At 38.2% G+C, this 17099-nt stretch overlaps 1 protein-coding gene across 2 annotated transcripts in view; it reads right to left on the bottom strand.

Annotated features, from left to right (window-relative positions):
* Nucleotides 1-471: 471 nt before the first annotated feature.
* CCDC14 (coiled-coil domain containing 14) overlaps nt 472-17099 on the bottom strand; it is a 42124-nt gene continuing 25496 nt past the window's right edge. For both annotated transcript variants that reach the window (XM_041003000.1, XM_041002999.1), the window contains 4 exons: nt 11701-11783; nt 9083-9301; nt 8874-9006; nt 472-1668 (listed from right to left, as the gene is read on the bottom strand). In XM_041003000.1, the coding sequence (XP_040858934.1) occupies nt 735-1668; nt 8874-9006; nt 9083-9301; nt 11701-11783 (1369 nt within the window). In that variant the 3' untranslated portion in view covers nt 472-734. The remainder of the gene's footprint in view (nt 1669-8873; nt 9007-9082; nt 9302-11700; nt 11784-17099) is intronic.

Genomic DNA, 17099 nt, shown 5'->3' on the forward strand with positions numbered 1-17099 from the left:
ATCAGCATAGCATTGGCCGTTGCACTCACTTGGGGAGTGAATCATGGGACAGAAGATCTTCCTCTCTGTCTCTCCTCTCTGTATATCCGCCTTTCCAATAAAAAAAATAATAAAAATAAATCTTTAAAAAAAAAAGCTGGAGTCACAGGCAGTGACTTAACAGCATATATCACAGCACAGGCTTGTCCCTCCTGCAGTCCCATCAATAGTTTTTAAGGGGTTGGGATTCTGGCATGTCTTCTCGTGTTTTTATATCTCTCCCAACAACACTATCCTATAACAATAGAACATCCAATATAAAAACACAATGACATTAAGAAACAGACAGGCATTATGAAACAAAAAAGAAACACTAGCTTGAATACCATTAACTGAATCAATGGACTATATTCCTTTATGTTTTAGAACAACTAAACAATTTAGGGTAGAAAATCTTTTCAATTAATATCCTTAATCCAGGAATTACAATTTTAAAAAAGAACTCTAATTGTCAAGCACTAAATTTAAAACATTACTTCCTAGTTATTCACAACTTTAACAGCTATCAGTTTCTGAAGCGGATTTGTTTTTCTAGGTTCCACAGTGTCAAGACAGTCCAGTAAGATTTATTATTCAATTTATTTTATGCATAATTAATACAAAAATGTCACTTCTCTAGAGACAATTAAAATATATCTTCAACAAAGCCAAGCTCTAATCTTAAATAGAGGAAGTACAATATTAGTGTTCTTAGTTCATTTCTCCAGAAGACCAGACCGTAAGGAGTTCTGGAGTCTAGCAATGTTGGCATCCAGTGCTGCAAGGCCATTTCTGAAGTCTTGTTCATCACGAGACGTGAATGTTGAAAAAGAAGAGATGCTCCAGTCAGACATCAAGTCGGAGTTGAGAATACTGCCTTCACAGGCAGCGCTGCCTTTCACCTGAACCCTGCTTTTGTGACAAGATGGAGGGTCGTGACACGCATCCTGTACCTCTGGATCCACCTTGGCAACAGGAATCTTGCCAATGGCTTCCTTTATTTTTTCAAGGAGCTGTTTGTCCTCCATATCAGCTGTTTTGGAAAGTTTTTCAGGTGCATCTTCTACTTCTTGTCTCAAAGAACAAACTGAAGGTGTGCACAATTTCTTCTCTGTTTCAGAGACAAGTCCACTGCTGCTGATGAGCTGTGTGGTAGAGAGACTTATCTGGGGCTGAGGGGACATTTTTTTAGAAAGTGGCGACTTCACTTTAGAAGTGCTTCGAACAAGAGGAATGTAAACTGTACTGTCCAAATTATATCCATCTTCTATTAGAGTCAAAGTTTCATCCTCTGCATCTGAATCCTGTTTCGAAAAGGTAGAAACAATTCCAAGTGCAGGAACTTCTCCCCCACCTCTGGTGTTATTAGGATGCAGCCCTCTGGAGGGCACAGCACTTTCTGAAGGCCCATCTGGCTCTATGGCTTCCTCATTTTCAACTGTCGACTGTGCCTCCAAATGCGCAAAACTGTGATTTGTTTCTAACTTATTCAGGTAGCTCATTATGGAAGTGCGAGCAGGGGCTGGATCGTGCTGAAGTTGTTTATCATAAATGTTCAGAAGTGATTTAGTAAGGTTATTCCCAGACTTGCAGCGTGTACTGTCCACACTAAGATCTGAGAGCAGCTTTGCCATACTGTTCTGTAAGGTTCTGTTAAGAGGAATGTAGTATACCATTTACTAACTTCAGCCTGCTTCTTTCATTCATACACATACACACACTCACGCTTAAAAAATGGTTTGAAGCACATATCTGGTTCTTAATATGAAAACAAGCAACTAAAATTAAAAAAAATCAGCATGCATACTTTGACAAGATTAAATTAAAATTAAAATAACAAATGATAAAAGATCTTGGTCTGCATCAAATTCCACATATGAGTAAAGACTCATAATGTATTTTGACTCCAGATATAGAAATGTTTTCTTCTTACACAACAGTACAAATTGAATCCTCAAGTGGAAACCCAATATAAGTAGGCTAGGGTATGAAGCAAAATAGAAGCAAGTCTGTTAGAATTTAAATAATTTTCTTCTGTTCAGAATATGTATGCCGACAATGCTGAAACAATACTAGAACAAAGATTGGATAGAGATTATTATCTTTTGTAATCAGGTTTAAGCAATAGGTAGGTACCAGAAAAATGTGATAAAATAACTATAAAGGATATGTAGTACGACGGGAATGGAATCTCATACTGCCAACATTAATTGTGACCATGGGCAAGTCATTTAACCTTTTTGAATTTCCATCTCAAATGTAACATGAAGATACTACTTCAGAATTATAATTATTAAATAAGTTCTAAAAAGATGGTAAAAAGTTTAGCACAATTTTGCCCTGAGTGGTATTTATTTGATGGTAGCTTTATTAATAAACCTAGTAAAGCCATTTAATACCAAGGCTTTAGTCTCTTTGAACTGAATCACGTATGCTGTTACAAATTAACTAGAAAAACATAAACATCAACATTTTAAAAAGATACATGGGAGATCAACAGGCAATTACAGAAATGTTTAAAACCATCTGCTTTTTAAAAAAAGATTTAATTTTATTTCAAAGGCAGAGTAACAGTAAGAGAGAAAGCAAGAAGAGTAATGTTTCATCTGCTAGTTCACTTTCAAAGGCTGTAATGATCTGGACGGGGCCAGGCCAGAGCCAGAAGACAAGAGCCTCATCCAGGTCTCACGCAAGTGAGGGGCCCAAAGACCGAGGTCACTCCCTGGAGCTTTCCCAGGCACATTAGCAGAAAGCTAGATCAAAAGTAGAACAGTTGGGACTTGAACCGATGCCTTCAGGGGATCGATTAGCCCATTCACCGATAGGTGACAGCTTAACCTATTATACCATGGTGCTGGGCCCCAAAGTGCAACTTTTAATCAAATAAATTTCAATTTTGAAAACATGACTTTTTTTTTCTTTATTGAGTTAACATAAGAAAATAAGAATAAAGCCACTGTTACAGAATCATGGAAAATAATAAGAAAAATGTCAGCAAGGTGGCTGATGATGAGTTTCTCACTTCTGAACCGCTTCACAAAAATCTCTCTGGTAACTATCCTCAGACAAGATGATCTTCATCAATGTCTCAGAACTCAGGAATGAGGCTGGGACACAGCTGGACCACAGAACTGAAAGAGGCTGCATCAGAGGAGTAAAAGGACAGCCATCCCTCCTTTGAGCTGGTACACTTCCACAGAGGACTGCCCATGGCCCAAGTCTCTACAGTGGGAAAAGAGAACTGGAGGTAGACATTTCTTTCTGCAGCATCTTGAGCTGCTTCGTATGAGGCCCACTCCTATCTCCTATCCATGAAAAACTGGAAGATCGGCAAGCCTACCCCACCTGTGGTTACCTAGAAAACCAAGAAGCGAACTGGGGCTCCCACTGACCATCCATGGACCTCGGCAGCAGCTCTACAGTGGTGCAAACGGAGTTGCTTGGTTAGAGACCAGTCAATAGCATCACTCTGCAGGAAGCAGTTAACAGTTTACCAGCTGTGAGTCCCTACCAGTTTCTCCATGAAGTGTAACTGCTCCCCTAAGGCTCCTAAAAGCCAGGGGACAAACTCAAGTCCAAGCATTTCCAGAGAAAAGAGCCATGTCTCACCTTACCCAAGTTAAAATAATCCACCGGAGAATAGTTATAAAATGACACAGAATAACAAAATGCTAGTGAGGACCTGGAGAAAAAGGAACTCTTATGTATTGCTGGTTGCAATGCAAGTAAGCACAGCAATTATAGAAAATAGAAAACAGTATGGTGGATTCTTCAGAATCTAAAATCAGACTACATGACTCAGCTACTCCACTCTTAGGTATATACCCAACAGTGTGATGAAATCAATGTCAGAGATACCTGCATTCCCATGTTTATTGCAGTACAATTCACAACTATCAAAATACACTGTGGGCAAATAAATGGATAAAGCTAATGCGGTACATATAAATATGTGCATGTTTGTGTATGCATATAAAATGAACGATTATTCAGTCCATCATTTTTAAACTGAATTTTATTATTTCAAAAAAAATGAGATCCTGTCATTTACAATAAAAAGGAGGGCTCTGAAGGATATCATATTAAGTGAACAACTATGCACAGAAAGACAAAAACCCTATGTTTTAGGTCATAGGCAGAAGCTTAAACAAGCTGATGACTTAGAACGGTGGTCACTAGAGGTTAGGAAAGAGGCTAAATAACAAATATCATACTACAGTTAAAAAGAGAAATGAGGTCTAAGTTCTACAGCATAATAGGGTGACATATAGTTTATAATGATCTACCGAGGTTGAAAGTCCCAACACAATGAAATGATAAATGCTGAATATGAAAATGCTAATTATTATGATGTTGATCATTACATGTTGTATATATACATTGAATTATCATATTATATTGTATAAACATATAAAAGATTATACGTTAACAATTTTTTTTTTGTCAAGAGGTAAAAAGACATTTGCCAGTATCTGCAGAAGATAGATAGTACCTGGCCCCATGCCTTAGTGGGTGAGCAGTAATCAAACTCAGCCTTAGCGCTGGTAAGATTTCTCCTGGCCAGAAGGTAAGGATGCATCATTTGGCCCTGCCAGGCATGAATGGCTGAGTGGCAACCCCACGGAACCTTGGAGCTCTGCCTGAGGCTTATTCAGTCTTGGACGAAAACCTGAATCCTTACATATAGAACAAAAGGTCAGCACAGTGGCTCAACAGGCTAATTCCACAACTTGCAGTGTTGACATTCCAAAAGGGTGCAGTACCAATTGCTCCACTTCTATTCCAGCTCCCTGTTTATAGCCTGGGAAGGCAGTAGAGGATGGCTCAGGTCCTGGGGTTCCTATATCCATGTTGCAGACCCAGAAAAATCCTGGCTCCTAGCTTCGGGATTAGCTCAGTTCTGGCCATTGTGGTCATTTGGGGAGTGAACCTGTGAATGAAAGATCTCTGACTCCATGTTTCTCCTCTCTGTAAATCTCTATTTCAAAAAAAACGACATAAAAACCTTTTAAAAAATATATCTGCTTGAGTGGTGCAATTCCTTAATAATGGGTCATCTTTACTCACAGAAAAGCTATTCTTTTTTTTTTTTTTAAGATTTATTTATTTATTGGAAAGTCAGAGATACTGAGAGGAGGAGAGACAGAGAGGAAGATCTTCCGTTCGATGTTTCACTCCCCAAGTGAGTGCAACGGCCGATGCTATGCCGATCCGAAGCCAGGAGCCAGGAACCTCCTCCAGGTCTCCCACACGGGTGCAGGGTCCCAAAGCTTTGGGCCGTCCTCGACTGCTTTCCCAGGCCACAAGCAGGGAGCTGGATGGGAAGTGGAGCTGCCGGGATTAGAACCGGCGCCCATATGGGAATCCAGGGCGCATTCAAGGCAAGGATTTTAGCTGCTAGGCCATGCCACTGGGCCCATAAAAGCTATTCTTTTTAATGAAAAAGCAGAGCTGGCACTGCAGTATAGCAGGCAAAGCCCACAAGGAATGACAGAATTCCATGTGAACATGTTTTGTGTCCCACTTACTCTACTTCTGATCCAACTCCCTGCCAATGGCTGGGGAATAGCAGGGACAGAAGCTCAAGCACTAGCTCAGAGACCTGGATGGAGTTCCTGGCCGAGCCCTGGCCGATGCAGTCTCTTATAGAATGAAGCACTGCACGAAGACCTCCCTTTCCCGCTGTAACTGACTTCTGGATAAGTAAGTAAAATCTTAAAACTCATACATACAAAAGAAGCAAAGCTGAAAGAATCTCAAATTCTAGCTCAAATCCCAGCAAAGGTACTAACTAGCTGTGAAAGTCAAGTAACTTCCTTTATTTCTTTGGGTTTTCATTTATACTAACCTCTAGAACAACTATATTGTTTACTTATTCTGGAACATTATTAAGGAAAAAAAAAGGGGGGGGGCCTGGTGTAGTAGCTTAGTGGCTAAAGTCCTCAACTTAGACTTACATGCACTGGGATCCCATATGGGTGCCAGTTCTAATTCCAGCAGCCCTGCTTCCCATTCATGCTCCCTGTTTGTGGCCTGTGAAAGCAGTGAAGGATGATGGCCCAAAGCCTTGGGAAATTGCACCTTCATGGGAGATCCAGAGGAGGCTCTGGGCTCCTGGCTTCAGATTGGCACAGGTAAAGCCAATGCAGCCACTTGGGAAATGAATCAATGGACAGAGGATCTTTCTCTCTGTTCTCTCCTGTCTCTGTATGTCTAACGTTCCAAAAAGAACACACCAAAACCAAATCACAAAAAACAAACTTGATTTTGAGAAAAAGGATTTACAGAGAAAGAGAAAGAGTCCATCTGCTGGTTCACTCCCTAATTGACTGCAATGGTTGAAGCTGAAGCCAATCCAAAGACAGAAGCTTCTTCTGGGTCTCTGACATGGGTGCAGAAGCCCAAGAACTTAAGCCCTCCTCTAGCCTTCCCAAACCACAAGCAGGGAGCTGAATTGGATGTGGAGCAGCCAGGACATGAGCCAGTGTCCATGGAGAATGCAAGTGCCACAGATGAAAGCCTGACTTAAAAGTGCCACAGTGCTGGCCTCACCTATGTTTTTGTTACCAACTTTATTTAGTAAATGCACTCCACATGTTCAATAATACCAGACCAAATTTATCCTTAAAAATGTATCTCCTGGGCCCAGTATGATGGATCAGTGGCTAAATTGCCTTGCATCTGCCACCAGGATCCCAGATAGGCACCTGTTTGTGTCCCAGTCACTCCACTTCCCGTCCATCTCCCTGCTTCTAACCTGGGAAAGCAGTAAAGAGTGTCCCAAAGCCTTGGTCCCTGCACCACACAGGAGACCCAGTAGAAGCTCCTGACTTCTAGCTTCAGATTGGCTCAGCTCCAACTGTCGTGGACACTTGGGGAGTGAATCAGTGAATGGAAGATCTTTCTATATCTCCTTCTCTCTGTAAATCTGCCCTTGCGGGCCCGGCGCGGTGGCGCAGTGGTTAAGGTCCTCGTCTTGCACGCCCAGGATCCCATATGGGCGCCAGTTCTATCCTGGCAGCCCCGCTTCCCCTCCAGCTCCCTGCCTGTGGCTCGGGAAAGCAGTCGAGGACTGCCCAAAGCTTTGGGACCCTGCACCCATGTGGGAGACCTGGAAGAGGCTCCTGGCTTCGGATTGGCATAGTATCGGCTGTTGCGCTCACTTGGGGAGTGAATCATGGGATGGAAGATCTTCCTCTCTGTCTCTCCTCTCTGTATATTCGCCTTTCCAATAAAAAAAAAAAATAAATCTTTAAAAAAAAATCTGCGCTTGCAACAAAAATATTTTAAAACGTATATAAATTATCTTTTACATACATCACAGTAAAAGTCTACAATGAGCCACTTCTCACTGATGTAAATAAATATTTAGCAATTAAGAGGATTAAATATTTTCATGTGGGCTTCACAAATATTCGTTTGCAACATAATATCCAATAAATGGATGTTGAACAAATGAATAAGTAAACAGATCTATCTATTCATTCATCTAATAGGTGAAAAAAAATGCAAATGTTAACTTAGATTAAATTAGACATAGAGTTACTACCAGGCATAAACCAGTTCAGCTAAAGCCATAACATGTGCAAGAGAAAAGGAAATGCGTGAATTCTACTTTCAATCCATGACTATTTTGTACTGATACTTCACATGTATGGAGTTTTCCTATTAATGACAATGCAAATAAGAAAAATCTTCCCTCCATAGGGAGGACAAGTAAAAAGAGAATGAAAAAACTATGAAAACAAAATTAGTAGAGAACTAGAGCCTCCTATCACTTTTTTGCTTTTTTTCCTGCATTTTCTGCTTGTGCCTAAAAGCCTTCAGGATGAGGAAGGAAACGCTTGCAGGTAGTCTAACCAACTGCTCACAGTCTGATCTCTGACCTGCTGTGCTGCCCTCTTTTTCTCTTCTAAATGGACTGTAAAGCATACATACTTGAAGAAGTTTGAGATGGGCGTTACATACCATGAAATTGCCCTCCTTTAAGTACACAATTGGTGGGCTTTAGCATATTCATAGAGTTAGAAGATGGTCACCAGTGTTTAATTCCAGAATGTTTTCAGGATCTCAAAAAGGATCTATTCTCATGATCATCACTCCCAATTTATGTCCCTGGCAACCACACTCTATCATCTCTATGGATTTGTTTATTCTGTACACATCATATAAATGATAACACGTGACCTTTTGGTTACTGGCTTCTATTACAGTAAATGCCTGCCATTAATAAAATTCTCAACTCCAAGTTACTCTTCCAAAAGAGGGTGATTTTTATTTGTATTTCCTTGATAGATAGGAAGCCTGAGCATTCTTTTGTATGTCTATTAGCCATCTGAATTTGTTCTTTTGAAAAATGCCTGCTCACTTCCTTTGCCCATTTCTTAACAAGTTTGTCTGTTTTGCTGTTTTGGGGTTTCTGAAGTTCTTTGCAAATTCTGCATATTATTCTCCTATCTGTTGTGTAGTGTGCAAAGATTTTCTCCCACTCTGTTGGTTGTCTCTTCACTTTATTGACAGTTTTCTGTGTGGTACAGAAGCTTCTTGGTTGCAGAACTGTGATTCCATTTGAGCCTCTATGGCTTCAAAGCCAGAGACCTTAACCATCTGACTAAAGTTCAAGCTTCTCATTAAAACCTTTTGCCTGGAATCACATGCTTTAAAAAAGCACTTAGATATGTCAGGAACTGCTAAACTCAACTGCAACAGAAAAAAACCACTGTTTGAAATTAGTGAAAGCACTGACAAAATAAGGGGAAAAATACAGGATAAAGGTAGGTCTGACATTATCTTGGGGTTTCTAAGTCATACAGAAAAAGGCACAGAAGATATTCAAAAGAAGTCAACTAACTTACCTGGTTAACTCTCTCAGCCGAGTCACTTCAGCATCACGCTGGCGTAATGTTATTCCCAGTATTTGATTTTCTTTTTCAGCAGCTTCTAACTTAAACCGGGAGCTTTTCACATCGACTAGGGCTTCCTCTAGTTCTAAAATAACAACAAAAAAAATCAGTTTTCTATTCTTTCTAAAAAATGTGGCCATAGCTACAGTTTAAATGCATACCAATTTTTATTTTTGTTATCTCAATATCAAACTGCTGTTTATTTTCAAGTATAGTTTGATCTTTGTCTTTAAATATACTAGTGTATTTTTTGTTTTCATCTTTCTGGTTTTCAATCACTTTTAAGAGCTCTTCATTTTTATTCTGTAGTAATTCCTGGTTCTTCAATGATTCCTGTAATTGATTTTGCAGGGAAATATTCAATGACTGAAGAGAAAACACTGTAAGACAAAAAAAAGATAAAAGTTTTTCCCCAAAATTAGTAAGTACAGACCTGAAAGATTTTTTTGTTAGAGAAAGGTCTGGAATACATTCATCTTGCTGAAGTTATATGTATGAGCATTTCTATATTACTAAACATATTTTTTAAAAACTGGCTGGTAGAAGACATACTGACCTTCTCCAATTGATATTCTGAGTATTATATTACCTTCATATGTTTAAATGAAAGATTTCTACATTGAAATACCACAAAGTATCTATGATATCAAATGATTCTTATTGAATGTCTTCCTCTCCCAAGATCTAGTCTCCCACAGGAAGCAATCACTGTTAACTATGGCATCTTTCCAGAAGGTATTGCCACATTAAAGTCTTATAAATAGATAAATATTTACAATAAAGGAATCATACGACAGTCTCTAGGAGACTAAATCTGTCATGGATTGTATCATATTCTTTTTCGAGGCTGTAAAAGCCATGTCATCAGTCATTGAGCAAACACAGCCTTGGGTGAATGTTTCTCACGTGTGTGAGGCACTGTGTTAACAATCTAGTGAACAGCAGCAAACAACAGATATCATCCCTGCTCTCATCGAGCCAATATCAAACAAGCACTTTCATAAATTGTAATAATAAATGCTTTCAAATGAACAGCAAAATAGACAAGCAAAAAAGAAACAGTAAAAGAATGCAGAGAGAGATGCTACTTAAAGTGGAATCCAGTGATCTCCCCACTTCCTCTACTGGCCTCCTCTCTCTCACTGGAGATCCTGCAACCAAGTTTCATTCACAGTAGGACCAGAGATCACCTCTTCAGAAAGTATTATGGTACAAGGAGAATATTTTATAAAGTGCACGTTATGCTGAGTATTCATATTTTTCTTACTGTTTTGTAAAAGATATAGAGGAAGAAAACTGTCCTTGGGTTGTCATTTAATATATTACAATTGTCCTCAGTTTGTTGATATCTATTAGAACTGTAACTGTATATACTTGTTGCTTCAGCAATCCACTGCTACCAATCCACCAAAAATGCTTACATACTTGCAAGCGCATAAAGACATGAGTACTAGGAAGTTCACTGCATTGTTTTCACTGGGTAAAAAGGCTAAAACATCCTGACATCAATCAGTAGATGACCTTAAATATATTATGGTAGAGCTACATAAGCAGAATACCAAAGTGCCTATTAAAGAGAAAGAAATGTATTTAAGCGTTCTGTTAGAGAAAAATATCTACCAAATGTTATATAGATAAATGTAAGCTGTGAGGTCTTGCAAATGTTCATGCAAGGCAGATTTTTAGCCTAAACATTTAAATACTGCTGGTGAGCACAGGTGTTAAGCTACTACTTGGGAAGCCTATATCCTATGTTGAAGGATTAGTTCAAGTCCTGGCTATTGCAGTACCAATCCTGCTTCCTGCTATTTCACCTGGACAAACAGAAGATGATGATAAAATACTTGTGTACTTGCTGCTGTGGAAGACTCAGATGGGGTTAGCCCTGACTACTGTAAGCATCTGGAGAAGGACTCAGTGGATAGAAGAGAAATCTTCCTGTCATTCTGCTTTTCAAGTCAATAAAGAAATCTGGGGAGTGGGGAGGGGGGACAAAGACCTGCTTGGGAGGCTCAAATACCATAACAAACTGTGAGGCCTGACTCTAGCTCCAAGAGTCTAGCTTCCGCCAACAAAAACTCTGGGAGACAGCAGGTCGACAGATGATAGCTCAAAGAGTTGGGCAAGGCCATCGTGTAGGAAGCCTGGACTGAGTTCTAAGATCCAGGCTCTTGCCTTAGGTTCTAATCCAGCCCTAGCCATGGCAGATGGAAGCTCTGCCTTTGTTTCTGTCTCATTGCCTGTAAGTGAAATAAACCTAAAAATGTATAAAGTTCATGAAAAAGCCACATTATGAAAAAAAATCATGCACCGATTTAAAAAATGTATTTGCAAATTAAACTTCTCATTATAGTTTTCAGAAAAAAGTCTTTAAGACACATTGATACATAAAACCTTATTTTTTTTAAAAGGCGGTCAATATATAAAAAGAGAAAAAAAGTAACAGAGTGTTTCATATAGTTATCTGTCCTTGTACATGGTATATATAAAGTTGATGTTCATGAAATAATCAACTATGTCCATTTGATATGTACAAACAGAAGATATGTAAAAAGAAAAAAAGCTCTGTTTTAAAAAATCAGTGTGTTCTTAGGAAATGATAGCATAGATCTTTTATTTTTGTTTCTGCACCATTTTAAATTTTAATAGAGTCTTAGTTTTATTTTTAATTTAAAGAAAATCCACTTAAACACAGTAATTAAAAAAGGTTGATTGTTTATCAACATTTCCAGAGCCACAAAGAATTTAAACATCAACCTCTAAAAATGTTTTTACCTACATTCAACGTTGCAATCCACAGCACCAGTTGCCTTTTGTGTTTTTTCTTGTTCTCTAAGTCTCTGGTTCAAAATTCTTACTTGCCTAAAAATAAATTTAAAAAAAATATATATATACACACTGGCTACTGCAAGAATTATGAATTATGAATGCAAGAATCCCAACGCATTTAGCAGTATATGTCTTGACAGTATATCAATCAACAAAATAAAAACAATGAAAGTCCATCTCTTGTTCCAACAAAGAACAAAAATGAACAAAAAAATGAAGCCAGACCACTGCTACTAGTAGCCTGAAGGAATGCTTCATATTAGTTGGTATAACACAAAATCCCCCTTCACTAAAGAGATTAACTTATCCTTTTACCTTTTGTTTTATCTCTTGTTTTTTCCTATCTCCCCTTGCTATTTTCATATTCTCACTTCCTTCTCAGTATCTTCATCATTTCTTAAAAAACATATCATTACTAAGTATAACACATACAGGTACAAATTACTATCAGATATTAGTCACTTATGAAAAAACTATGAAACACAAATCTATGCTTTTAATAACTTCCTTACTCGATGTAAGTTAATGGCTTTACTGAAATGAGATTATTAATAAGCAACAATTCCCCTCCACAATGAACTTCATAAAATATAACAGCTTCACAAACATGTATAAAAGAATTTTTTTCTTAAAATTTTTATTACTTTCCTTGACACAGTTTTATAAGTATAAGGATTCCCCTACTCCCTCCACCCTCTCTCCTCATTTTTCCCTATCATTTCCCCCATATTATTACAGTACTATAGTCCTTTAGTAACAGTTACAAGTTCAACATTCTGCTACTTAAGTGCACCATGACATTGTAGGTATAAGCAAAGGTAGAAAAACCAGCATCGTATTGTCAAGGTATACTGAATTGTTTCACTGGGAGTCCTCCATTAATTCTGAAGTAGAGATACACACTGCAGTGTATCTTCACTTCCCCATATGCTAATCTTCATTATATAGTTCATTTATGAGAATATACGCATATTCTTATTTACCCATAAAAGGATCAAGTAATTTACACCAAACACATCACAAGACATTAGATCCTAAAGAATTTAGATTTCTAGAATTCATACAAATGGGCAAAATGCTATTTAAATTCTGTATTATGAATCTCTATTATACATTATGTAAAGCAGTGGTATTTCCCACTTTTAATACACTTTTGTTCAGAGAAAGAAATTCACCTCTATTATTTTCCCAGAATTATTTACGTGAAAACATTCTGAACTGAAATGCTTCTTTTTGTTACTAAATCTAAAATATAGATATTTTATCTCAAATTATTCACATGTATTGCATCTGGGTGAATTAAAGTATTTAACAGTGGCCAGCACTGTGGCATAGCCTGCAGTGCCCACCACACATATGGATACCAGTTTGAGTCCTAGCTGTTCCATTTCTGGCCCATTACCATGATAATGCGCCTAAGAAAGCAGCAGAAGTTAGCAAAAGCGTTTGGGCCCCTGCTCCTACATGGGAGACACAGAAGAATCACCTGTCTCCTGGCATTGGCCTGGGACAGCCCTGACTGTTGCAGCCATTTTGGGAGTTAACCAACAAATGGAAGATCTCTCTTTCTCCCTCACCTTTCAAATAAATTAGAAAAATAAATAAATAAACTCTAACTCTTTCAAATAAGTAAAAACAAAATAAGAATTAAACACAAAATATACAAATAAAATCCAACTAAATGCTTTAAGGAGACATCTAAATGAACTTGAAGTAAGGAAGGCATCTGCACACAAGACCCAAAATCCATTGGCCATCAAGGGAAAGAATGAAGGACTTAATGTCTATCAAAAGTTGAAATGTGTTCCAGGATTAACATCTTGGAAAGGAAACACACACTACACATACAGTAACATTTAAAGAGGTCCCACAGATGTAAATTAACATAATAAAGAATAAAGGCAGGGCCCGGAGCAGTGGCGCAAGTGGTTAAGGTCCTCGCCTTGCACACCCGGGATCCCATATGGGCACCGGTTCTATCCCAGCAGCCCCGCTTCCCTTCCAGCTCCCTGCCTGTGGCCTGGGAAAGCGGTTGAGGACGGCCCAAAGCTTTGGGACCCTGCACCCACATGGGAGACCTGGAAGAGGCTCCTGGCTTCGGATAGGCATAGTATCGGCCGTTGCGCTCACTTGGGGAGTGAATCATGGGATGGAAGATCTTTCCTCTCTGTCTCTCCTCTTTGTATACCTGCCTTTCCAATAAAAATAAATAAATAAATAAATCTTTAAAAAAAAAAAAAGAATAAAGGCATCCATTATTGCTTTTTATTGCCAAGTAGGATTCTATAGATACACCATCATTTTGCTTATTTGTTGACAGACATTTTGGGATATTTCATTTAAACATTCAAGAACACATTTTGTGTGGTTATGCACTTGACTCTTGAGCAAATACCTCGGAATGCAACAGCTGGATCATATGATATGGTTAATATGTGGGGTTTTTCTGGTTTGTTCTCTATGTTGAATTTTTTTCCCCAAGTAAGTAACAGCATATCATATTACCAAGGGCAGAATGTGAAACATCCAGTTCTTCCACATTCTCATTAATAACTGGTATAGATTTTTATTGTAGCCAGTTAATAAGCATGCAGTGGTACCTCACCATGGCTTTGTGTTTTCTTAAAGAAAAATGACAAACTTTTTCTCATGTTCTTACTTGATGTTGACACATCTTTTTAAATGAAGCCTCTGTTCAAATATTGACCCATTTTTAAATTGAATGTTTTAAAATATGGTACTTATTATTCAGTTGTAATAGTTCTTAATACAATGTAGACATCAGTTATTTATCAGATGCATGGTTTACAAATATTTTCTCTCAGACTGTTGGCCACTGCTTCATTTTGGTACTGCAGGCAGCAGCTTCACCCACTATCCCAACATAATACTCCCCAACTCTCCCACCCCCACATAGTTTTCTAAAAAGACGATGACGTTACCAGTAAATAAGGCAGTTTTTAGCTCTTTCCTTTGCAATGCAGCTGGTGTTGGCCTTTCTTGTCCCTTTGCACTGGTTAAAACTTGTAGCATAATGTCGAATTGGAATAATAATCATTTTTCACAAGGTAACCTTTATATATTTTCTATCCCCTATAAAGAGAAAAAGAAACCTGCTCCCCAAATAGCTCAACAGTTTTAAAATATGGGATGACATTACAAGCACTGTTTAAAAATCTAATGTACTGAATTTAGGATTATATGATTTCAATTTTTGTGAAAAATAACAAGTGAAACCAGATGTGATAAATTTTTATACAAACATCTTTACTGTGGGATATATCACTCCTAAATAAGCTAAAACTAAAGATACAAAAAATTTTCAGTTTGGAATTTATGCTATTCTTGTTACTAACATATTCTACTCTATAACTGTAAGTTCTACAGTTTTCTTAATTTATACATAGGTTCAACATTCATCTCTAATCTACTTCTCGGGGATTTATCTCTTAGTTTTCCAGGCTGCCATTCAATAGTGTTTTGTCTTGATCTTACAGAGTCTAAAGGTCCTCTGTTTAGTAAACTGATGTATACTCAAGACTGCTGCCCAGACAGTAAGAGGACAGCTAAGCCGTTCTTGGAGCATATTTTTATTTCCCTAGAACTTTATAAATGAATAATAAATATCCCTGTGAAAAAACTGAGGTCAACTTTATCATTTCCTCTTTATTCATGATTTGCTTTTTTCCTGTATGTCTATAATTTAATTTTTTGTCCTTAACAACAAAACTTTATCAGTATTATGTCTTAACTTTGGTCATGTTGTATAGCTTTTCTGGGTTCTTTTATGTGCTCCTGATCTGTTGATATAAAGAGCAGAGAAGCAGAGGCGTATGTGGGGGGTGGGGATGTGGAAATGTTTCCATTTGATGGTTCACTCTCAAATCCCTGAAAAGGCAAGCACTGGGCTGGTCTCTCACACTGGTAACAAGGACCCAACTACTCGAGCCATAATCTGCTGCATTTCCAGAGTCTACACGAGGACAAAGTCAGATCAGAAGGAGAACAAGACTTGAGCAGGCACCTGAACAGGGGATGCAGAGGTCCCATGTGGTGCCTCAGTGGCTGCCCTTCAGTATTTATATAGTACTGTCTGTAATTAATTCACTGTTTTCATTTTCCAGAAAAACAAAATTTGCCAATTTTTATCTTGTTTCTTTTTCACGTTTAATCTTATTTATAGTTTTTTCATTCTTTTTCCATTTTGTTTTATGTTTTCCAGCTTATCCATTGTACATTCAGTCATTTAACAAACACTAGAGTACCAGGCATAATTTTCAATACTTAAAATACAGCAGCCAATTAGAGAAACACAAATTCTCAAATTCGTACAAGTAGGAAGAATACTTCACCAAAAGATGAGGAAAGAGAGATGGGGGAACTAAGATGTAGTGACTACAGAATTTATGTTAAGAATAAAAATTTGGGGGCAAAAATAGTGGTAATATGTACACAGCATTGTACCTATTACCTGAAATGTACACCTACAACTGGTTAAAAAGAAATTACATAAACACACATACACATATCTATACATATGCTCTGCTACTTAAATAAAATTTTTACAAAGGATTTATAAGAGAAAAACTAAGACTGCTAGGAAACAGTGAACTGTGAATTTATGTAGCAATTAAAATGGAAAATTTTAGGAAAAAATGAGAATAAAATCAATCCTCATATTGCTTATGTTCTAGTGAAGCAGAACATCCTTGACCCCATGTTTCTTTGGGTGATTTGTCTTCCTCATGTTTATTCTTTTTCTTTTCTTTAAAAAAAGAAAGGAAGATCTTCTGTCCACTGATTTACTCCGCAAGTAACTACAACAGCCAGAGCTGAACAGATCCACAGCAAGGATCCAGGAGCTTCCTGCAGGTCTCCTTCATAGGTGCTGGGTCCCAAGACTTTGGGCTGTTCTCAACTGCCCTCCAAAGTCACAAGCAGGGAGCTGGAAGGGAAGCATGGCCGCGAGGACACAAACAGGCACCCATATGGGATCCCGGTGCTGGCAAGGACTTTAACCACTAGGCTAACATACCAGGTCAGTAATGTTAATTCTTGATCTGCTTTTGTCTCAATTGTTGGTTCCTTAAAATTTTTTTTTTTTGCAAAAATCTTTCCTGCAATTTTTCTTCCCATGGCTTTTTTGTATCACTCTCAATCTTCCTGCTACTTTCCTTATTATTCCTTCTCAGCTTTCTTTCACACGCTCCTCTTCCTGATTTTTGCTTTAAAAGTTATTTCCTAGGTCCAGCTCAGTAGTCTAGCGGCTAAAGTCCTCACCTTGAACATCCCGGGATCCCATATGGGTGCTGGTTCTAATCCCAGCAGCCCCACTTCCCATCCAGCTCC

The sequence above is a fragment of the Ochotona curzoniae genome, unplaced genomic scaffold (assembly GCF_017591425.1).
Source record: "Ochotona curzoniae isolate NIBS_2020 unplaced genomic scaffold, NIBS_Ocur_1.0 scaffold_2587, whole genome shotgun sequence".
Taxonomy (NCBI): domain Eukaryota; kingdom Metazoa; phylum Chordata; class Mammalia; order Lagomorpha; family Ochotonidae; genus Ochotona; species Ochotona curzoniae.